The 24118-nt window shown below is 44.2% G+C and overlaps 1 protein-coding gene across 2 annotated transcripts in view; it reads right to left on the reverse strand.

Annotated features, from left to right (window-relative positions):
- LOC126521634 (suppressor of tumorigenicity 7 protein homolog) overlaps positions 1-24118 on the reverse strand; it is a 45772-nt gene that overhangs the window by 15217 nt on the left and 6437 nt on the right. For both annotated transcript variants that reach the window (XM_050170337.3, XM_050170336.2), the window contains 4 exons: positions 14081-14159; positions 13470-13524; positions 6749-6848; positions 4096-4193 (listed from right to left, as the gene is read on the reverse strand). In XM_050170337.3, coding sequence (XP_050026294.1) covers positions 4096-4193; positions 6749-6848; positions 13470-13524; positions 14081-14159 — 332 coding nt within the window. The remainder of the gene's footprint in view (positions 1-4095; positions 4194-6748; positions 6849-13469; positions 13525-14080; positions 14160-24118) is intronic.

The following is a 24118-nucleotide window of genomic DNA, read 5'->3' on the forward strand; positions in this document are numbered from 1 at the left end:
CTACCTTCACAGAATGCAATGGCTCATGATTTATTTATCGTGTCTAATCTATCAAAAAATGCCTCCGTGCTCTTGCTACTTCCTGGACTAACTTAGTTACACTGGTTGATGTTATGCATTTGTTCTGTTATGTCTACTGTTACTAACAACACACGGCATGGTTACAGTTATTCACAATTATGTTGTGTTTCCTGTGTTGCTAGCTATCAATATCAAGTCACATTAGAAAGGGGGCTGCTAGATTCGTAGTGATGTACGAATCCATAGGCATAGACTACGGGGAGGGGGGGGGGGGGGGGCTCTGGGGCCGGAGCCCTCTCCAGAGATTTCCGGTGGGAGCAGAGCCCCCCCCCCCCCCCTACCTCCAGCAATGCCAAAGCCTACCGCCCCACTCCCCCCTTACAGTGTAATTACCAAAATGTTCTGTTACCCACATTATTTGAGGTTTCTTTTGAGTTGCCTCTCCCTTTTCACTTAAAATTTTATTGCGGCTAAACACTTCTTAGTGCATCATTGTTGGCGCGGACAAAAATGGCTGTTAATTCATGTTTTCGCTTTATTTCTGCAAATCCTGGAAATAGGAGGACAAGCACATTAAAGCACCTGCAGCAACTACCTCATCCGTATTTTTTTACTTGAAAATTTTTTTTAAAATTTCAACTGTGAAAATCATGTACAGACACAATATATGTAAATATACAGTGTGTCCCAACTATCATGCACCAAGATTTAAACATATGCAACTGCCACGTAGCTGGGCAGAATCAAGGTAATGTTGTTTGCCGTCACTTGGAGATCTCAGACTATTTTTTTTTGCATTTTGCCTAATTACGTAATTAGTCTTAATTATTGAATCAACTTTTCAAGTATTACAATTAGATGAAAAGTATCAATGAGAAAATTGTAGAGCAACGTGAAAATCTCCCGATACAGCTTTCTGTTGCTCAATACGTGCTTTATATAAGTGTTTTTCCAAGCATGAAAGAAGCTTACGAATACATGCAAAGTGCCTCGAGCGGCAAGTCGCATTGCAATTTTGCACGTATTCGCTGGTTGCTTTCACGCACGGAAGAGCACTTTTATGTAGCACGTTGTGAGCAACAGGAAGCTGTATCGGGAGTTTTTCAGGTTGCTCTACAATTTTCTCACTGACACTTTTCATCTATATTATACTATCTGAGAAGTTGATTTTAAAAATTTTTATTTGTGCATACTGCAGCCCTATTGAGCTATTGCAGGATTAGGTATGAAAAGGAGAACAATGACAAATAACAGAGGCAATATCAACAATATAGACTGAATGAAGATACTAACTACCTTATTCAACAGTCACTAAAAATAAGTTTAAAGGAAGAGAACTACTTGGATCAGACAAAGAATTCCAAAATTCAATTATGCAGGGAAGGAAGCTGTATATAAGTGCCCGTACGGGCAGAATAAGGTGCGATGCTTAGGTGATGGTGACTTCTAGTATTAGGTGATTTAGCAGGAGTTCGGCAATTATCTGAAAAAGTCCGGCAAGAGGAGTTATTAATGCAACGCAGAAACTTTAGTGATTCCATGCGTTGGCAATCTAGAGCAGTTGCAAGCCAACCAATCAAGGATTAATTAATTAAGACTAAGAATATAATTGGGCAGAATACAAAAAATAATCTGAGTATCTCCAAGCGACGGCAAACAACATTACCTTGGTTCAACGTGGCATTTGCTTGTTTAAATATTGCTGCATGACAGTTGGGACACCCTGTATACACAGGACAAAGTATTATATTTTTTCGAGAGAAGGAGCTAGTGAACTAACAATTATTCCTAATTGTATGGATAGCCTATGCCTAGAGAATGAATATGTTGCTGCATGTTCACCTCACTACAAATTGCTTTGCGTGCTTTGTTGATCCTTAAAAAAGACCTGCAAACTTCAGTGACCCCTCCGGCAGAGTCTTCATTCAACGGCGTGTGAAGTGCATGTGAATGGTGTGTCTGAGCACTGCTTCTCTTTCCAGTAGTCAATGCTCATGAAACAAAAAAAAAGAAAGACTTGTCTAATAATTTACATTTATTAGGAATGGAAACATTGCCACTTGCATACAGTGGTCATAAATATGCATAATTAATTCACTAATTCAAATGAGGCCAAAACGGATTCACTCAAAATCATGATCGATAGCAGTCATGCTCAGCAGCGCTTATACGTGAGCTCACAGTGAAAGAAATAATAATAATAATAATAATAATAATAATAATAATAATAATAATAATAATAATAATAATAATAATAATAATAATAATAAAATGATTTGCCATCCCGGCCCGGGCTTGTGATAGTGGATGTCCAGCGAACCACTACAACTCCTGAGGGGGGGGGGGGGGGGGGGTACGCAATGCTATATTGTATTAGAGTAATGGTTATTTTGACAGCACGCTGTCGCTGGTTGCATTGCCATTCCTTTCTACCTTTGCTGCTCCTTGAACTCATGCCACTCCTCTGGAGTCCTAACTATGCGTTGCCTACCCATAGCGGTGCTGCAACAACAATGAAATCAGTTGCTAGGCTGGTTCATTTATATATGAAAGGCCAGTGACGTCAGCTCCTCCCGTTGCAAGTGGCCGTCACCATGGCAGCTTGCACAACAGTAATCTTTACCAGGAAATGTGTGCGGGGAGCGCTACATGCTTCACTTTGTTATCAGGAGCGCTTTATCATCAATGATGTAGTTCAGATGCTTGTTTTGTGCTTGCTCGTTATTGAAACGAATGCCGTTCTGTATGTTGTATGCGTGATTCCAAAGAATGTATACACTTTTTGCTTCACTTTGCTGAGTTATCGAAACCTGGCTATTGCATCCGCATTTCTATAGGGGCAAAATGCGAAAAAACCCGTGAACTTAGATTTAGGTGCATTTAAAGAACCCCAGGGGATCCAAATTTTTGAAGTCCCCCACTACGGCGTGTCTCATAATCAAATTCTGGTTTTGGCATGTACCCCCCCCCCAACAGAAACTTTGCTGAGTTCTTGAAGCCTGCTGCACCTCCACCGATGATCAGCTGGTATTGCACTACCTCCAGGATTGGCCCACATTTTTGCCCACAAGAATGTCGCAGTTTCGCCCAAAATGCGTAGCATCAATTGCGATAGCAAATTAGCATACAGCCATATGAAGTAAAGATAGCGCTTTTATCGGCTGTATCGCCTAGTAAACATTTGCTCGCTAAATAAATTAACAAGTATGGTGTCAGCGTGCACAGCAAACATGAACATATCATACTCGATGACCGCGAACACTCACTGTCAAAACGCTGGCGTGAGGAAACGCGGCAGCAGCGAGTGCAGTGACATTTGTGCGCTCAACGCAAAGTGAGCGCCGAGAACACACAGCACACACACACAGCTGTGAGCCGCCGGTGCACCTAATGCAGATCGCTCTCGAGATACGGCCTCGCAACCGCGCAGCCACCACATGCGCAGTTGCAGTCAGAGTAGAATGCCACTCCCTCTCTCCAGTGCCTCACGCACCATGGAAGATGGCGCGCTTACTCCCCGCTATTCCTCCCTTGCGCACGAGCGAAACTGAGCCGCGATTATCATCTCCCCTCGCACGCTTTCACTCGCACATACAGTGTAGGGCGCTCGGCGACAGTGTTCTCGCCCCTGGACTTTATACGGTGACGGCGATATCGATGGCAGAAATAGGTTTGGAGTATATCCACATAATTTCCACCGCAATATAATGCTGACCAACAAGTGGCTAACAGCTTCACTGTAAAAACAGAGGCTGCAGTCTTGCTGGAAAGGCAAAGCAGTATTAGTAACAGTTGCACTTGAAGAAATTTTGTGTGACCTCGAAAAATTGTTATTGAAGTGACACCCTTACATTAGCATTTGCAAGACCTCATAGTAGGAGCCAGTTCAGATTCCCATCCTGAGTCTCCCCTTGCACCACCAAAAGACTGATGTCTCTCGGTGGTGTAATCTCCTGAAAAATGAAAACTTTCCGCCTACATACGAATATGTAAATCCTTCGTCAACACCTGAAGTCACGTTGATAGTAGCTGTGCAAAAAAGCATGATTTGAAATTAACTGAGGCTTCACTCACATCACGCATCATCTTGACAGCCTCACGAACCTTCCCCAGCTTTCGAGCACACATGGCCAATCTCCGGCGCACGTAGACAAGCACGTTGCAGTCCCTTCCTGCAAAAAGGCCACAGTGACTTCCTGAATTCACAAACCTGTGGCTTGCACTGGCATGCAAAGCACGGCGCAAGCTGGAAATGTTCTTGATGATGCAAGCAGTTATAACTGTTTCCTCAAGCTGACTTCTGACGCTGTCCTACTTTAGGCAACGCTTTATTCAGTAATTAAAAATTAATAAATAACGAAGGGCCCAAGTGTAGCACCATTACATGAGTGAGCTGCAGAGCATTGCTCCAGAGTGCACCATAAGTGAGACACGAGGCAAGCATGATGACAGACTCTGCACAAGAAAAATAGCTCAAGAGAACATTTGTGCTATCATAAATAAGAGCCTTGTACTCCTCTCATACAAGCATGTTCAGTGTTGTTGAAGAGGGCTCATTGCGAGACTCAATTTCTTGTCACACTGCAACATTTATCAGCCCTGTTCACTACAGACAATAACTACATAAAGATTCTACCCAGAAGAAGCCAGTAGTGACAATTCTCAGTTTTCATTGCGTGCTTCTTTTCTTCAAATATGCTGTTTTTAGAATCTACAGTGCAGAAGCTCAGAAGAAGAGGCAGGCCTAGCTTGGGAGCTCTCTTTCCAAATCCACTTAATAAAAATGTAGAAAAGTCTCATTAGTCAACAACATTACTGAGGTTAGTATAATCTTGCATTTGGAAGAAAAGGGTGAATTCTAGAACAGTTTTCTTTCGGGGCCTTCATACACTTTTTTGGAACTATACAAGAATTGGAAAACAAATGTGGGTTGGAAACTTAGCATGCTGCAAGTAGTGTTTGAACATATAATACAGAAAAATTCATTAGAAAATGCTATGCTTTTTGACCAGTACTTCCTGACAAAGGTAATGTAACCAAAGTAACAGTAGCATATAAATCGTAAATCAGCATGTTGATTTTGTTTGTAGTAAATAGTCATCAGGTGCAGTTTTCAAAAATGTGGTGTCCATCAGTCTGTATGTGCATGCGAGAGAGAGTTATAAATTTTATTCATCAATTATTTTTAAGTTTTCTGATTTCTGTTTACTTTGTAAAAACTTGGAAGTTCTAAATAAATAAAAAAATTTTGCTCCACAGTCAATAGAATATGGCTTTTGTTTTCATATAAATTTTGACTCAGTTCTGCATTTCACATCAGAAAATGTCATTTAATATGGTTAGACAGCAATGGAATAGGCGTTCTTGCGTTCCACATGTATAAAGTAAAACCTCACTATAAGGAAGTTGAAGGGAAAAGCCAACTTTACTTTGTTAAATCTATTACTTCATTATAATGGCTGTCAGCCTTTGTGGTTGACATTGCCTGCACACGGGGGAAGAAGCTGTTGGTAATCATCACAGGGTGAGCCAATGTGTCCTCCTATGCAGCAGTCCACGTTAATCAATCTTTGCTGTTGTTTAAGCAGCGTAACAGGTCTTTGAGTGCTTGCGAGTGTGCTGGGCAAGCACTGCAGGCCCCCTTATTTTGTGCAGCACCCATTACTGTACATGAACAGAAAACCATTTCTTTATGCTGGTGTCCCGTGCAGGGCACTCCACAAAATAAGATTTGCATTGCTGCGCCGGTTAGTTTATAAAAAAGCTCATAAGTTGAGTGATGGCCGAGAACATGAGCAGAGGTCGTATTTCGTGATGATCCATTTCATTTTCTATTCTCATTATTTGTTGTGCAGAATTCTATACCCCAGTGATAACAGCAGTTTGTCTGAGCCGATGACAAGGACAAGCAAAATAGACAATGAAATGGTTCATTATGTGGATAATTATGGATCAGTATGCGGAAAATTCCTTGAATGCCTATGTGCAGGAGCTTAGTGCAGCCGCGGTTAGATGGTGCAACATGTACAGAAACACTTTCCTCCACGTACCATAGGCCACGTGATCTGCTGTTCAAATTTAATTACGGCACAGTACAAGACTTTTGACCAAGACGTAGCACACAGAGTGACCAAGCGCACAGAGTGCGGGAGGTGACACCAGCAGCAAAGTACATGCTCGACTGCCGACTTAGCAGCACAGCCAGCTAGGCATGCTACCAGATAGTGGACAGCTTGCAGCAGTTCTGAACTACTGCATCACACGAGTTACTATTGGCAACATTGTGCACGGCCAGATTTCGGCACAACTGCCATGAAATCATCAGTAAATTTTCATGCTGAACTAAAAATGGTTCGGTATATCTATTTAAACAAAATTTGTGCTTCATTATAATGAGGTTTTGGATGCATGAGTTTCTATGAAAATTTCGATGGTTATTATGATTACATTGCTATACATTGATCAATTCATTCTAACCTATTTCATACGTAACAATTACACACCTGTATGGGGGTGTCCTGGGTTAAACATTCTTAACAAAATATTTGAGCAAAATGAGCAGGTACATAAAGAGCAAATTTGTTGTTTTCAGTAAGCATTAAACCACAATATGATGCTGGATGGAAATTCCAACGTATTTGCGTGACAATGGCAACCACATATCATGCACTTAGCACACCATTCAGCATGAATGCATAATGTCAGTGTTGCATTGGGCAGTGCTCACTGTGAATGGCTTCGTGAAGGGTTCCCTGGTGCTGCAATGGCTGGCTTTTGCGATGGTTCACCTCAGCATACTTGAGAGCTTGCCGAAAGAGTCTGTCGGCCTGATGGGTAAACATGGAATAGACAGGGCGGGTGCTGAATGTCAAGTGGTTCACCCAAACCCTTTGGCAAGCCCTTTGCTTGTGGGAAGCGACAACACTCTGGGACACCATTCTCCCCTCATTTTCTCTGCATGCTCAGTGGCCCCAGCGCTGGAGGCTGCCTTCTCAGCTGGCCTGCACTCACATAGGTGTCATGAAATTTGCTGTGCCTGCTTTTTTTAAATTTTTGGATGCCATTTCTTTGCAAAGTGCTCATCGCACTGGTACGATGCACATTCATTTTCCAAGGTTTGTTCGCCTGCAGAATACCTGACAGCAGTGCATCTCAGTGTAGCGGAAGCCCTAAAAAACAATTTGCACTATTTTAAATTCCCCAAGGAAATTGTGTCATTGCCTGTCATAAACTGCGGCTGCAAAGTATTGAAAGGAAAGACTTCACCCCAACAAAACATGCCATTTGTTGCAAGGCAAGTATTGTGCCTTTAATACTTCTAGGCAAAGTTTAATTAACAATTTTTCTGAATCTGGTCACTCAGACTCTGTTAAGTTGATCATAGTTCACTAGGCACATCCACAACTCAACCTTCTTTATTTTTCAATGCTTACTGAGTTCTTGCCATTGACTTTGTGTGTTATTTATAAATGCCTACTGTACAACAGAAAAATTTATTCGCTTGGTATAGTGACAGTTCTCTATTAGCATGGTAGTAAGCAACAAAGGAGCCATTTTTTGTTGCAATGTGTGTATGACAATTTACTTTTTCTGCAGATATGTCATGATGCATGATTGCCAAGTTTTTGTGCAAAAATAAAAATGTTTACTCAAACTCGTTTGTCACCCTTCCTAACCAGTACAGTAACCTTTCGTGTCTCTTGTTCACTGTGCACTGTAAACTACAGGCATATTTATTACAACAAAAATTTTTTAATCTCTTACAATGCTGCTGATGCATTGTTGGAAGCTGCATTTATCTGATTAGATTTTGTTCCTCAACTGAGCAACATTGACTTTCTATCAAGAACTGCTGCAACCAACTTAATTCATGAGAGAATTTTTTTTCTGAATGAACTGGCCATTGCAAACAGTAAAAACTTGCTGTATCAACTACTTTTCTTTTTTCTTTAATTAGTGCACATTCGTAGAGGCACTGCCATCTGGAGAACTTCAGTACCTGCAAATTTAGAACAGCAAAAATTACAGTACTTGGAACAAAATAATAATGTTTTACTGTGGTATTAAAAAATGACCCTTAAATTATTATACCATATGCTAGAGGTGCCCCACCCTTGGAAGTCAGTGTCATTCCAAAATGGAAGAGTCAGTTGACATCCACTGAAAGTTACATCGGCATGAATCTATGCAAGGCCTGTGCGAGAGTGAAATCTGAGGAGAACCGGGAAGGCAAGCACGGAGCAGGAGAGTGCACTACTCTCTAAGCTCAAGGGGCGTTTATCTGAGCACAACGCCTGACCTGAAGGAAATGCTCATTTCTCCTTGGAATGTGCAAAATACACTGGGATAAAGATATTCAATGTGAAGAAAGACATTTCAGCAATAGGTGGGAAACACCAGGCAGAAAATAAGAAGCCAACTTCACCCCAAGCCATTTATGGCTTCATGTGAAACTTGTACTGTCATTTCTCATCAGACGTGAATCAGAAATGTACATTGCATTTCCTCTGAATTACCTGTGTAATACCACTACTGCCGAAGATCTTGCATCGTTACCCCTCCTCTGTTAATGCCAAAAGGTCCAGAGCGTAAAACAAATTAAATGAAATCGGTTTTTCGCCTCTGACTGCTTTCAAAGAAAACAAGTCACCCACCAAACTTCTTCGGACTCAACATCTGTTCCTGGTTTAATAGAACAAATGACGCATGTTGCCTATCATTCAGTGTTGGCCCGAGCTATTTAGCCAGAAACTCCATACTCAAAATCGAAACTCGCCAAGAAAGGCATCTGTGGTCACTCATAAGATCAATACTGGGGATGCCAGCTCAATCAGACGACGTCCTTGTCACGTGTCCTATGCCGAGTGAGAAGTGATACAGCGTGAGGCCAACAAGGTGCTCACCAAAGACGTCATTGAACCTCCATGCAGTCCATGGGCATCACCGGTCGTCCTAGTCAAGAATAAAGATGGTAGCTGGCGCTTCTGCGTAGACTACTGCCACTTAAACAAAGTAACGCGGAAGGACGTCTACCCTCTGCTGCTGATCGAAGACGCTCTCGACTGCCTAAACGGCTCTGCCTACTTCTCTTCTATTGACCTGAGGTCAGGATACTGGCAGATATCCGTAAATGACCAAGACCGTGAAAAGATCGCATTTCTTACGCCCGATGGACTTTACCAGTTTAAGGTAATGCCCTTTGGACTGTGTAATTCCCAAGCCACATTTGAAAGGATGATGGACTCCTTCTTTCGTGGATACAAATGGTCAACATGCCTCTGTTACCTTGGCAATGTCATCATCTTCTCGCCAACATCTGAAAGCCACCTTAGCCACTTGTCTGCAGTTCTTGAAGTTTTCTGGCAAGCAGGCCTTCAGCTCAACTCTGCCAAATGCCATTTTGGCCGCCGCGAAATCACTGTGCTTGGCCACCTTGTGAGGGCTGAAGGCATGCAACCTGACCCAGAAAAATTCGCATTGTCAAAGACTTCCCTATGCCATGTTCCACTAAAGACATACGGAGCTTTGTCGGCTTGTGGTCCTATATTCGATGTTTTGTCAAGAACTTCGCCAACGTTGCCCGTCCACTCACACAACTCTTGAAGAAGTAGACTTCATTTTCTTGGGGTCCTGCACAGGCCACTGCATTTCACACACTCACGACTTTATTTACGTCACCACCCATCTTAGCCCATTTTGACCCGTCAGCCCCCACTGAACTTCGCATTAACGCCAGTGGACATGGCATAGGTGCTGTTCTCGTCCAGCAGCAACAAGGACGAGACCGCGTCATCACCTACGCCAGTCGCCTTCTTTCCTCTTCAGAGTGCACATTTTTGATCACTGAGCATGAGTGCCTAGCACTAGTTTGGGCTGTTGGCAAGTTTCGACCATACTTGTTCGGCTGCACCTTTTCGGTCATCACAAACCACCATGCGCTTTGCTGGTTGTCTTCCTTTAAAGATCCTACTGGACGACTTCGTCGCTGGGCACTGAAACTGCAAGAATACAGCTTTGACATCACTTACAAGTCTGGCAGACTGCACCAGGATGCGGACTGCCTATCGCGTCATCCAGTGGATCCTCCCGACTTGTCAGCGCACGATTCTGACACCTGTGTCTTCGCGATACCCGATTTAACTGACGTACGCAGCGAACAGCTCTGCGGTGCCAATTTGCGGTCAATTATCCACTGTCTACGCTCTCATCACTCTACCACATCCCTACAATTATTCATGCCTCGTGACGTAATCTTATACAGACACAACCCCAGCTACGATGGCCCATAGCTTCTCCTGGTTGTTCCAGAAACACCCTGTTCCACTGTTCTTGAACAGCTTCATGACACCCTAACCGCTGGACATATAGGAGCAACTCGCACGTACGATTGCATTCGCTGTTGGTTCTTCTGGCCAGGCCTCTACTGCTCTGTGCGCCAGTATGTTGCTGCTTATGAGTCCTGCCAGCGCCACAAGCATCCATCCTTGTCGCCAGCCGGCCTTCTTCAGCCCATAGGCATTCCCGGTGTCCCGTTCTACCGCGTCAGCCTTGATCTCATCGGGCCATTCCCAACATATCTGACTGGGAACAAGTGGATCGCGACACGATATGCTATCATGCGGGCACTGCCGACAAGCTGTGCCACTGACCCATTGCGGAATTTCTCCTTTACGACGTCATTCTTCACCACGGCGCTCCTCGACAGCTGCTGACCGACCGTGGCTGCTAATTTCTGTCGCAAGTCGACGACGACATTCTTCGTTTGTGTTCCATACGTCACAAGCTAACCACTGCCTGCCATCCGCAAACCAATGGGCTTACTAAGCGCCTCAACCACACGCTGACCACAATGCTCTCCATTTACATTTCCTCAGACCACCGTGACTGGGACAGCACCTTGCCTTATATGACATTTGCCTACAACTTGTCATGCCATGACACTGCTGGCTTCTCCCCCTTTTATCTCTTGTTTGGCCGCCATTCCACATTGCCCTTCGAGACTCTTTTACCATCACCTGTGCACCCTGTTACAAACTAGGCCCGCGATGCTGCTTCTCGGGCTGTAATGGCTCACCAGATTGCAAGGAATTGTCTTTATGCCTTCCAGCTGTCCCAGAAGGCCCGCTACGATCGCCATCACAGGGTCGTTAATTACTCTCCGAGCTCTCTGGTCCTCCTTTGGACGCCCTGCCTTGTCGTCAAAGCTTCTTTCCCGCTACTCCGGGCCTTGCAAGGTCCTACGCCGGATCACTGCCGTCACGTACGAGATCGCTCCATTGGACAGTCGATCATCTGCAGCGTCTGCCACTGATATCGTACACATCTCCCGACTTAAACCTTATGTTGCCGGACACGATGCTACTCCTTAAGCGCCGAGACGGCACTCTCGCCGGCGGGGGTTCTATGTTATGTGCTATTCCCACGCACTGAAGCACGCATCTTGCCGAGCATGGAAGAATGTGCCAGAAAGATGGCGAAAACGACAATCAAAGTAGCGCTCGTGTTGTTCTTCTGCCATCTAGCCTGCAGCTGTCTCTCTCTGTACATATTTTATAAATACAATTTCGTATCCCTTTTGGCTACTCTCATCCCCGTGGCAATATTGTTTTGGTTGCTATGCAATGCTTGTCCATAAAGGGTTAATTGCATAAAGCTCCCTCACTGCTACCAATATCTTAACACAGGCACACAACGATTAAGCAAAAAATGTGTTCCCTCTGCTGTGCACTTGTGTACAATATGTTATGTACAACAACCAAACAGCAATGCTCATCAGCACCCGTAGAGTTTTCAGCAACACTACCAAGAAGCAAATCGGTTTCCATTGTCTAACGGACATAATGGGAATGTCAGGGTATGGATGGTTTGGCACAAAATGTAGCTGCAATAATAAAGCTTTTTTTCCAGTGGTTCTCCCCTAATGTACTGCAACAAGCAAGTGAAGAAAACAGAAACATACGACTGCAGAACTTTGTCTTTCTTCTGGCTTCTTCAACCTGCTGGTGCTGTTTTGCACTTGATATAACTTTATGCCCCAACACAAGTGCTTATTCTTTTGACAAAAAACATTCTTTATAATAATACAGAAAATAGCAACAATTTTACACTCACTTATGGTAAAAAGGTAATCATTGTGACACACAAGATGCTGTTTATCGGACATGTCATCTTCAAGGTGTTTTCGCCCTCAAAGAAGATGCCAATCTGAAGCCCTCGCTTTCCGGCATTCCCACACATGTGGCTTCACCACAGATCATCTTATGTATATGTAATTGTAAGGATATACTTAGCACCTACAAGACTGCCTACCATGCCATGCTGGACTCGGATGTTGATGCTAGTGTGTTTCCCTATAAGGGTGCCCTCGCAGTTTCTATAAAACCTATAGAACCTAGACAGACCTTAGTCTAAAACAATATAAGAAAATGTGGGACTTATTTGTACGCCGCGGTAGCCTGCATCGGCAAAAAAGGAAACACAAGCACACCAACAAGGGCATGAATCTAGCAGTGCACTGAAATTATGGGGTTTTACATGTCGAAACCACTTTCTGATTATGAGGCATGCCGCAGTGGAGGACTCCGGAAATTTCGACCACCCGGGGTTCTTTAACGTGCAACTAAATCTAAGTACACGGGTGTTTTCACATTTCGCCGCCATCGAAATGCGGCCGCCGTGGCCGGGATTCGATCCTGCGACCTCGTGCTATCTAGCAGCGCACTGCCTAGGCCACAAGACATATCTTGTTGCCCCCATGTGATGTGTCTCCGCATGCTGTGACACAAACACAGCATCTAGCTGTGCTTACCCTAAATCACTGGTAATGCTACAGCGACTGCATGAACATTTTAGGCATCAAAAATGGTGCAAAATATTCCTTAAGCACTTTATTTCATGCTCTTTGTACAAAATTATCACTAGGACCATTTCAGCCAATGGAAATCACTTTAGGATGACAGGCTACACGTGTTCACTGGTGAATTACATTTATCGGCCTAAACAACTGCTTTTGCTACCAACTGGCAGCACCACTAGAGCATTACAACCTTTAACATTAACAAAAAAATGAAACAACAGGAAATATCTGCACGAACACTGCATTCTTTACTATGAGGCTGTGGCATGCAAAAGTTGATGAATTCAGCATCCCCGTACAATACCGCATGGTATAGTGACAGCAATGAAACGTAACCACGCTACAACAGGATCGGGAGCCATATAGAAGCAAAGAAAACTCGGAGTTCAAGAACTACATCTGCAGTGCATTAAGCCAATTTTCACAATGGGGTAGCTATTGCTGTGTGGGATTCCCCTGCAGTAAGTTTGTATACGGTGTCTATGGTGACAGTAGTTTGCACACGGCAGCCAAGGAATCCATGATCCTCAAAGAAACTGATCACTAGAGATGGCCACTGCCGTGACAACAAACAGTACAACATGGCACATACCTCTAACACACTTGGTGCCTCTTCTTCAGCCAACAAGATGTAGGCTGTCACACACCTGCATATGAATAAACTCATTTCCATTATGAACACATGTGCATGCTGAATGAATGAATGAATTCTGGGGTTTTACGTGCCAAAACCACAGTTTGATTACGGGACATGCCATACTGGGGGACTCCGGATTAATTTTGACCACCAGGGGATATTTAACGTGGCCCCGATTCGCGCGACACAAGCATTTTTGCACCCCCATCGAAATGTGGCCGCTGCGCATGTGCATGCTAAAGCAAACATTTAAGGATCAACCAAATGGACAACGACAAGTGTTTTTTGTGCACAAACTTACTGTAATGCTACCTGCTACATGCACAAGTGGTTTATATGATTGTATGCTTTATTCCTCAAGGTTGCAGAGCCCAAAACGTAGAATGCTTTCCAGTAGAATAGTATAGTCCCTCAGAGGGATGCACACATTTCTCAGCTAATGCTAAGGACAAAAATTCTAGAGCAATATCGCTTGCCAGGTGGGCCCAGTTTCTTTTTACCAATCCCAGAAGAGAATCTTTCATACGAAGCAGACAGACAAAGAAAATGCACGTAGCAGTACTGACTCCGGATTCTTCTCAAGTGCTGTATGAGCATGTTGGATGCGTGTCTTGGGGTCTCTCTCTCGCCAGGCCATTTGCATCACTGTGGGATGGAAGTTTGAAACATTATTGATCAATGTGTTGAATGTAAACAGAGATACTCACAGTTCTTGTGCACATTTGTTATTTACTGCTGCTGCAGGACCTGATAACAATTATGTTAGCATGAAGGCGCACTGCAAGCACTGAGCATTCAGAGACACAGAGAGAACTGCAAAGCACCCCGTGCAATATGAAAGCCAAGTGAACTTTTCTACCTCACACTCATTTTTTAAACTGAAAGGCACAAAGACACACTGTACAAGCCCATGAGTGAATTCTGAAGAGTGTGGCAGAATGCATGGACTTGTACAACTCATCATTCTTTTCGGGCAAATCAGTAGATAGTTTAAAGGGTTTCCTTGGGTGCTGGCATTTTACGTGCATTTATTAATTATTTATTTTCAATACGCTCAATCGCCAAGGCAATGCAGAGAGGAGTGGGTGACAATATTATACAGTATCATACAATATTATACAGTATTAGTGACAAATTGTAAATGTGAAATGAAATATAACAGGATGACACAAATAAAACAAAAATAACTGAACTGAACATAAATAAACACAGCATGTTATACAATATTAGTGACGTGACAAAATATAAACATAAAAGAAATATTGGAAAGGGATAAATAAAGAAAAAAAAACTTGAGAAAAAGCAAAAAAAACTTAAGGCATCGTGGCACATGCAAAATGAAAAAGAAAGGGGTGAGGAGGAGAGACATACGAGATGAATTGATTAAGTAGGGTTATCACAATGTAGGTGCACAGATAAAGAATGGCGAAAAGAGAATGATCAGGAATCGAAACAATGTCATCAGGTACGTGGTTCCAATTGTTAAACGTGTGGGGTATGAAGGAAAAATAAAATGTGTTTGTGTTGCTAAAAATGCTTCTACGTTTATGGTGAATCCGTGACGAGCGATAAGTGGGTGGCATGATAAGCTCGGTATGTAGTGATGTATGACGGAAGACCTTATGAAAGAGGCAAAGGCGGGAATACTTACGACGGAGTGAAAGAGATGGCAATGATAGAGAGTGTTTCATTGTTGTTATATATTTGATGTACAATAGTAAATAGAAAGAATGAAACATGCAGCGTTAATCTGGATTAATTCTAGATCACTAATTAAATTTGTGTGATGAGGGTTCCAGACTGCAGCGGAGAACTTAAACTTTGGGCGTACAAGAGCCTTGTATAGAAGCATTTTGAGGGGAGGTGGGGCTTTATTGAAGTTATGTCATAAGTATCCTGATGTACGGTTAGCACTGTTACTGCTCATATTAATATGAGTATTCCATGTAGATTGTAGGTAATAGTAACCCCCAAGTACCGGTATGATGAGTTCAATGTCACCTAGTTTGTACGTTGAGGAGCTATCGTACTGCCAAAAAACAGTCGATAGTTTCTGCTTGTTAGGACTTAAATTCATGATCCAATTATTGCTCGCACCAACTTGTAATGTTATTCAAGTCTGTCTGCAAGATATTTTTATCATCATCGTTATGTATTTCTCTGTGAAGTACACAGTCATCGGCATACAAATGCACAGGAGAAGAAACACAGTTACGTTTAGTTTAATATTACATTAAAAACAAAAGTGGGCCTAAAACTGAACACTGTGGTACTCCCGATGTTAGGTTTATTTCAGGTGAGTTATGACCGTTAATTGGGAGGTGGTTTATTAGAAAATATATGAACCAAGACAGTATGTTAGAGTTGAGGTTGAGTGAGGAGAGTTTAAACATAAGTAAGGCCTGATTAACTTTTTCAAAGGCCTTCGCAAGGCCTAAAAAAGAAAGAAAGCAGTTGATCTTAGAGTGTTTGTCAAGTACAGTATGCAGATGATGAGTGAACAGAAGTAAGTGGGTTTTACAAGAAAATGTGTGCCTAAAACCATGTTGGCTTGATGTGAAAAATGAATTAGATTTTAAATATTCAGCTATATGCAAGTACAATATATGTTACATAAGTTTACATGGAATGTTTCTTAATGAAATGGGCCGGTATGTGAGAGCAGGGTGTTTATTACCAGACTTATGTATTGGAACTACCTTACTGATTTTCCAATCCAGCAGCAAGAGATTGTTGAAAGATCATGTACAAAAAGAGAGAAGAATATGTGCATGGCTTGGCTACATACATTTTTTGGCTACATTATGGTGGTAGGCTGGGCACAGTCCAAGATGGTTAATTCTTTTTCTTAGCTGTGCTTAAACCGTGAACATAAGCTGACGGCAAGCTTCCTTTGGAAAGGTTTAAGCTGTTTCTGGTGTTTTGTATGCACCATGACCCCAACAACAGTAATTTTTGTTGGTTGTTAGATTTTAGTTAGGTTAATTTCAAAAGTAATTTTATGGTCTGCATCTTCCAAGTGTTCAGCTATGGGGTTTCGCTGTCTGGAGAATGTTCTGACATCATTCTTGTGTTGCTTTATTCTTTCTGTCAAGTTTTTCGTTTAAACAATGTATGCTGCTTGACAATTGGAACATTTGATTTTGTATATGAATCCTTGAGCTCCCTCTCTCTATGAACGGTCCTTGGGTTTCTGTAGGAATTAAATTCTGAGGTGGGATGGCTCTCGACAGTCATATTGTTTATGCATCATTATCTCTCGTGTAAATATTGTAAACACATCTTTATATGTGACTTGTGCAACGTAACAAATTAGTGGAGGTGCTAGCTTCCCACGAGAAACAACACAGGAGCTCTGCAGTGGTCGTCACCTCGGACTGGACGACATGATGGATGGAACAGGACCCAACATGGCACGGTCCACATCAACGCCTACAACCCTGATGGTTGTGCTGGCTCAGCCGTCAGCTGTGGGATCCAGGAACATTCTGTGGCACCGATCATCACAAGGTGGAAGACTGTATCGCCATGTATGAGCGTATAGGTGCCCACAACAAATGGGATCTGACGATTATTTTGCCTAATTTGGTCTTCTACCTACAAGGCACGGCAAAGATGTGATATGACAACCTTGAGGAAGAGCTTAACAATGGGACATATGCAAACAGAAGCTGAGAGACTTGTTCGGCCATCCCGCCAGGCGGAAGAGCACCGCTAAAAAAGAACTAGCGATCCACACCCAGACGTCCACAGAATCATGCGTCTCTTACATCCAGGACGTGCTGGGTCTGTGCCATAAGGCCGACAGCGATACGGCTGAGTCGGACAAGGTTGGGCATGTACTGAAGGGCATCGCTGACTATGCTTTCAACCTGCTCATGTGCAAATACTGTGAAACAGTACAGGACATCATAAAAGAGTGTCAACGCTTTGAGCAGGCCAAGAACCGCCACACTGCAACACTGTTCGCACATCTGCTGAACTCATCGGCGACGTCCTCTTGTGACGACAGGCTAGGAGTGCAGTAGCCATCATCATCAGATGACCTGATGTGGATAGTGTGGCGAGAACTTGAAGCCATGGCACCTGCAGCCCCTTTTTCCTGTCCCAGTGAGCCAAACAACTTGCCTACAACACCATTTATGCAGATAATAGTATGTGAAGAACTGGCTAATCTTGGAGTTCATTCTGTATGTGCCATTGCCGCTTCACAGCTGTCACAGCATTGCCGCTCCACTGACTGGTCTGTGGTATCCTGCACATTACCGAAATCCAGCCGACTGCAGACGATCCGCCAATCTGTTTTGCCTGCCGGTGTATCGGTCACGTTGCTTGCCTTTGCAACAACCGTACTGTCTCCTCCCCTCTGCGACCGCCATTCACCAGCTATTATCGCCCCAAACAAAACTAGCGTCATTACCAGCCTCCATTGGCATTGCAAAAGCCAAACAATGACACTCGTGCTCCTTGGAACAGTCCCTCGTTATCATTCCGACATCACCAGTCCAGTTCACCAGCAGCTCGTTGACCATCCTCCCTATTGCCGCAGGCTTGTTGCCACCAACCCCGATGCAGCCCCGAGGCCCATCTCCAATAAACTAAGTGATGCAGCTCCCTGAGGTGATGCTGCATTGACGACTCGAGCGCAAAACCCTCCGATTACTTTTCTGACCAAATAGAACTTGATGGACGTTTTAGTCAATAGCGTCAGTGTCCCAGCACTCATTGACACTGGCATGCCTGTATCCGTGATGAGTACCCAATTGCGCTGACGACTGAACAAAGTTCTCACACCCGCTGCAAAACGCACAATCCGTGTCGCCGACAGAAGAACACCTACCGTGCTTGGTATGTGCACTGCTTGCACTGGCATTGCAGGGGGCCTAACGACTGTTTTTTTTTTTGCCATTTTGGAACAATGCCCTTACGACGTTATACTTGGCTTAGACCTTTTATCATTCCATTAAGCCCTCTTTGATTGCGTGTCTAGTGCTATTCAGCTTGAACTGCCCCACGGCTGCTATAGTCCACCAGTCATACAACCACGGTTATGCTCTCCCGAAGACATCCACCTGTCGCCTCAAGCACTCTACTGTCGTTCCCATCTGTTCTAGATGGCGTCTATGTGCTACGTCCCTCCGCTGACATACTGCTTGAAAGAAATTTGGCTGTTCCCCATACCATGCTCACTGTAACAGGCAATCAGACTTCGCTCCCTCTCCTTAATTTTAACTGCTCGACTCAAATTCTTCCCAGAGGCATGTCATTGGGCGACATCTCGCCCGTGAACGATTGCGAGATATCGGCTCTTGATGCTGAAGTTCCATCACCCTCTACAGGAAACTCCGATTCACCGACTCTCAAAGACGAACTTAGCAAGATGAATGTACCTGATCTTCTTTCGACACAAGCTACTTACCTCCACCGCCTCTTGGAAACTTACAGCGACATTTCTGACCTTGGCGGCCACCCTTTAGCCCAGACATCGGTGGTCACCCATCGTATTCACACTGGAGGCGCCAATCCGATACGCCGCCGGCCATAGCGTGTTTCACATGCTGAACGACAAGTAATAGCCTGCCACGAGAAGTCGATAAGATGTTGACTAAAGGAATCATTGGACCATCTTGCAGTCCATGGGCGTCCCCTGTTGCCCTTGTCAAGAAGGACAGCAGTTGGCACTATTGTGTGGATTACAGACACCTCAACAAAATCACATGCAAGGATGTCTATCCCTTGCCATGTATTGATGACGCCTTGGACTGCTTGCATGGAGCCAAGTACTTTTCATCGATAGACCTCCGATCAGGCTATTGGCAAATCTTGGTAGGTGACATGGACCATGAGAAAACTGCCTTCATAACACCCCGGCACCCTTCGAAAGAATGATGGACTCCTTACTTTGTGGCTATAAATGGTTCAGATGTCTGTGCTATCTGGACGATGTCACAGTCTTTTCAATAACTTTTACAAGTCATCTAACGCGTCTATTGGCTATTCTTGCTGTGTTACGATGCGCCAGCCTATAATTGAACTCGTCCAAGTGCCACTTTGGACGTCGTCAAATTACCGTTCTTGGCCATCTTGTCAGTGCCGCTGGGGTTCACCCCGACCACGTTGGACGTCGTCAAATTACCATTCTTGGCCACCTTGCCAGTGCCGCTGGTGTTCAAGCCACGTCATCAAATTACCGTTCTTGGCCACCTTGTCAGTGCTGCTGGTGTTCAAGCCAACCCCGACAAGATTATCGCTGTCCAGAACTTTCCTGTTCCGTCTTCCAGCGCAGATGTAAGAAGCCTTGTTGGGCTGTGCTCGCATTTCCATGGTTTTATCAAGAATTTCGCCAAAACTGCTCGCCCACTCACCGACTTACTTAAGAAGGACATTCCTTTTACATGAGGCCTTGCTCAAACCAAAGCCTTCTCTGACCTCAGACGTTTGCTCACAGCTCTCCCATTGCTGTCTCATTATGATCCATCTGCCACCACTGCACTTCACACAGATGCCAGTGGCCATGGAATTGGGGCTGTATTTGTTCAATACCTGCCATGGTTGCTCAGTGGCTATGGTGTTGAGCTGCTGAGTACGAGGTCGCGGGATCGTATCCCGGCCACGGCGGCCGCATTTCGATGGGGGCGAAATGCGAAAACACCCGTGTACTTAGATTTAGGTGCACATTAAAGAACCTCAGGTGGTCGAAATTTCCGGAGTCCTGCACTACGGCGTGCCTCATAATCAGAAAGTGGCTTGGGCACGTAAAACCCCATAATTTTTTTTTTACTTGTTCAATGGCAGCGTAATGCAGAGCGTGTAATTGCATACACCAGCCGCCTCCTGTCACCCACCGAGAGGAATTTTTCCATTTCCATTTCAACAGGAGTGCCTGGCGTAGTTTGGGCAGTTGCCAAATTCTGCCCCTACTTGTACAGCTGCACATTTTCCATGGTTACCAATCACCACGCCTTGTGCTGGCTCTCCTCACTTAAAGACCCCACTGGACGATTTGTTAGATGCGTGCTACGACTCCAAGAATGTTCATTTGCTGTTTTATAAAAGTCAGGCCATTTGCACAAGGACGCCGACTGCCTCTTCCATCACCCTGTCAACCACCCTGAATATGATGTGCATGGCACCGACTCTTGCGTCCTGGCCATTTCTGATCTGCACGACATCCGCACTGAACAATGGTGTGATGACTGCTTACGTGTTCTCATCGATTGTCTAATTTCTGGACATTCGTAGCCCACATTGCGCATGTTCGTGCTCCGCGACGACATTCTATAATGTTGCAGCTTACGCCCTGAAGGATCAGAATTTTTACTTGTTGTACCATGCCATCTCCACACATCAGTTCTTGAGCAGTTGCATGATGCTCCTACTGCAGGCCACCTCGGCGTTTCGCATACTTACTACCGCGTATGGTGCCGCTTCTACTGGCCAGGCCTGTACCATTCTGTGCACCACTACGTTGCAGCCTGTGCACTTTGTCAGTGCCGCAAAAAACCTGCTGTGCTGCCCGCTGGACACCTTCGACCCTTCAATGTGCCCTCAGAACCATTCTTTCACGTCCATCTCGATCTGCTCGGCCCTTTTTTGACGTCTAAATCTGGCAATAAGTGGGTCGTTGTCCCGACTGATTACATTATCCGGTACGCGATCATGTAAGCTTTGTGCAGAAGCTGTGCAACTGAGGAGGCATACTTCATTTTACATGACGTCATCCTCCATTACGGCGCACTCCAACAGTTCCTCACTGATCGCGGCCGCACCTTCTCGTCCCGAGTAGTTGAAGACCTACTTCGCTCCTGTTTTGCTGAGCCCAAGCTTTCCACTGCCTACCACCTGCAGACAAATGGACTGGTGGAGTGGCTCAATCGCACGTTGACAGAAATGCTGTCTATGTATGTTTCTGATGACCATAGTGCTTGGAACAGCACATTACTCTTTCTCATCTTCGCCTATAATTTGTCCTGCCACGAGACTGCTGGCTTTTCGCCCTTTTACCTTCTGTTGGGCCGCCACCCTTCTTTGCCCTTTGACACACTGCTTCCTTCCTCGATGAGCATTCCCACTGAACATGCTCAAGATGTCTTCACTTGGGCTCACACGGCATACCAGATTGCCAGCTCCGGGCTCACTGAGTCTCAGGTCGCCCAGAAGATCCAGTACGACAGCCGACATTGGGATGTTCGATTTCCTCCTGGCTCCGTTGTCCTCCTATGGACACAATGTCGCTGCGTTGGCTTGTCTGAAAAGCTGTCGCCGCGCTACACAGGACCCTTCATGATATCGTGTCAGCTTGGCGATCTGAACTACGAGGTCGCTCCACTGGACTCCCCATGGACGTTGTGCATGTGTCCCGGTTGAAGCCTCACTTTGCCGAGAGTTCACTTCCCTTATAATTAGCGCCGAGACGGCACCTTTGGGGGGTTATGTTAAGGAGCAACCAAGAGTGGCACCAGTTAGGAGATGATTTGACGTGTAGAGGTGCAGTCGCTCTCGACAGCATCTTATGCATCGTTGTCTCTTGTGTAAATATTGTAAATACATCTTTATATATGACTTCTGCAACGTAACAATATTAACAATGCTTGTTGTGCTTCTGCACTTGCTTGAATGTCTACTGCAGGAAATGCTCTAAGAAGAGCTGTTCCCATCAAGAGAGGTTTGTGAAGATACATCTACACTGTTTAGTTCCGAAGGCAATGAAAACAAATGTGTGTATGTCTTCTACAAGAAAAATGGCTGGCATATCAAAGGCCAGGAGGAAAAGATTACGAAAGCATGAGTCAAGGAGAACCTGGGTAGAGAGCAAAGAGATGGACTAGGTGTTCAGTGTTTGTGTATCACAATATGTCTCAAACGAATGTGTTGCACAGTATAGCGGTCAATACTCCTGTCTTACTCCATCCTCATGATTTGTATAATTTTCCTGTGATCATGTGGCCAAAGTGGTCTGTATTCCAGTGCATTTAGGTAAAAGAAAATAAACTAAATGCTTTTTTTTTATTTTTGCCATATGTGTGCTAAATGCATTGGTGTGCTGCTGATGTCAGCATACTGCTGGAAATACATACGCCCTGTGCACCACTTGCAGGGGTACTAGTGAAAGCCACTCAATGGCATAATCCGGAATTGTGGACAGGAGATGCAGCATGGCTGTCCCCTTTTTGCACCAAAGACGACAGATGTGCAGGGCTGGGGATTTTCTGTTTGTGAACATGAAGGAATATTTCATTGGCAGCAGTGTCCCGAGAGAGCAGCTACTCACGTACCCAACGTGACCGAGTTGAGATGGCCCAGTTCACATACATGTGGCCTGCCTTCCCCAGAGGCGTGATGGCTATGAAGGAGAGCTGACATGTGATTTCATCTTTCTTATAATTGACCAATGCTGACTTATTTGTATTAGTTAGCTAGTCAACACACCATGTGATGACGTTATGCAGACAAAATAGTGTACCTAACACCAGCTGTGCATTTGTTTCCAACATGAGGTAGTCCACGGAATCACCAAGCCAGTAGAAGAGTAAAACTTTTCAAGCAATTGGTAATGTAAGCTTGCGAGTTTTTATGAGAGCATGTAGTCCAGGAAGTGCATTTTAAAACACTGCACTACATTTACCATTTATTTAGATGCCTCCAATGGGTTCATATGACACTGCATCACAATTATTGCCAGAGTCAGACATTTGATACAACATGAATAATTGGGAAATGAAATGCAATGTTACCATATACAGCCACAGGCTGAAGAAAGGCGTAAGCCAGCCCTGAATATAATGTCCTGGCCTACAGCAGCTGCCAAGGATAGCCCATAGGACAAGAGAAAGATGCTGCATGTGCACACACGGCTTTCTGCATGGTCATTTTCTCACAAGCACCCTAGGATTTGTCAATGCTGAGTCACACGCATTATTGCACGTATTATATTATTGCAAGTAAAACTCTCTTTTTTATTTGTTCGTGAGAGCCAAATTATGCAATAAAATGGCACGTCCCAGGCTTTGTAGAGATCACAGTTTTTATTTTCACATAACATTTGGAGAGCTTTCTAAATGTTGAGGTACCAACAACAGCCACCACTTATTTTATTGAGAAACAAGAGTGCCAGTTTAAAATTAATAGCAGTCTCGTACATGAAAGAGCATTTTGATATCAATATTCTCTGGTACTGAGCTGCCATCATGTCACTAAATTCTAAATACACACATACCATATTATAATGATCTCTCAATTCATGAACTTTCTGATGATGATGATGATGTGAATTTATCTTTCGTGTCCGCCCACCACTACAACAAGAAATGTAGACTGCGTCAGGCAAATGGTGCAGTGCCATGTCCCATTAGTTTTCACCAGTATCTGAACATCTCAGTGTGCTATAAGTACTCGCATTCTTCAGCAGGATGTGAAACATACTCAGGACGTTGCCTATAGTTGCAGATTCAATACACAGCCTGCAATACACTGTGTGCAACGAAAAGACATGAAGCATCAGCCTGCACAGAGCAATTCCGGTACCTCCAGTCTACACATGGTGTACAGGTGATGTGGCAATTGTGAAACTCATGGCATACAATGCCTGTAGTCATTAAATAGGA

The sequence above is a fragment of the Dermacentor andersoni genome, chromosome 6 (assembly GCF_023375885.2).
Source record: "Dermacentor andersoni chromosome 6, qqDerAnde1_hic_scaffold, whole genome shotgun sequence".
Classification (NCBI taxonomy): domain Eukaryota; kingdom Metazoa; phylum Arthropoda; class Arachnida; order Ixodida; family Ixodidae; genus Dermacentor; species Dermacentor andersoni.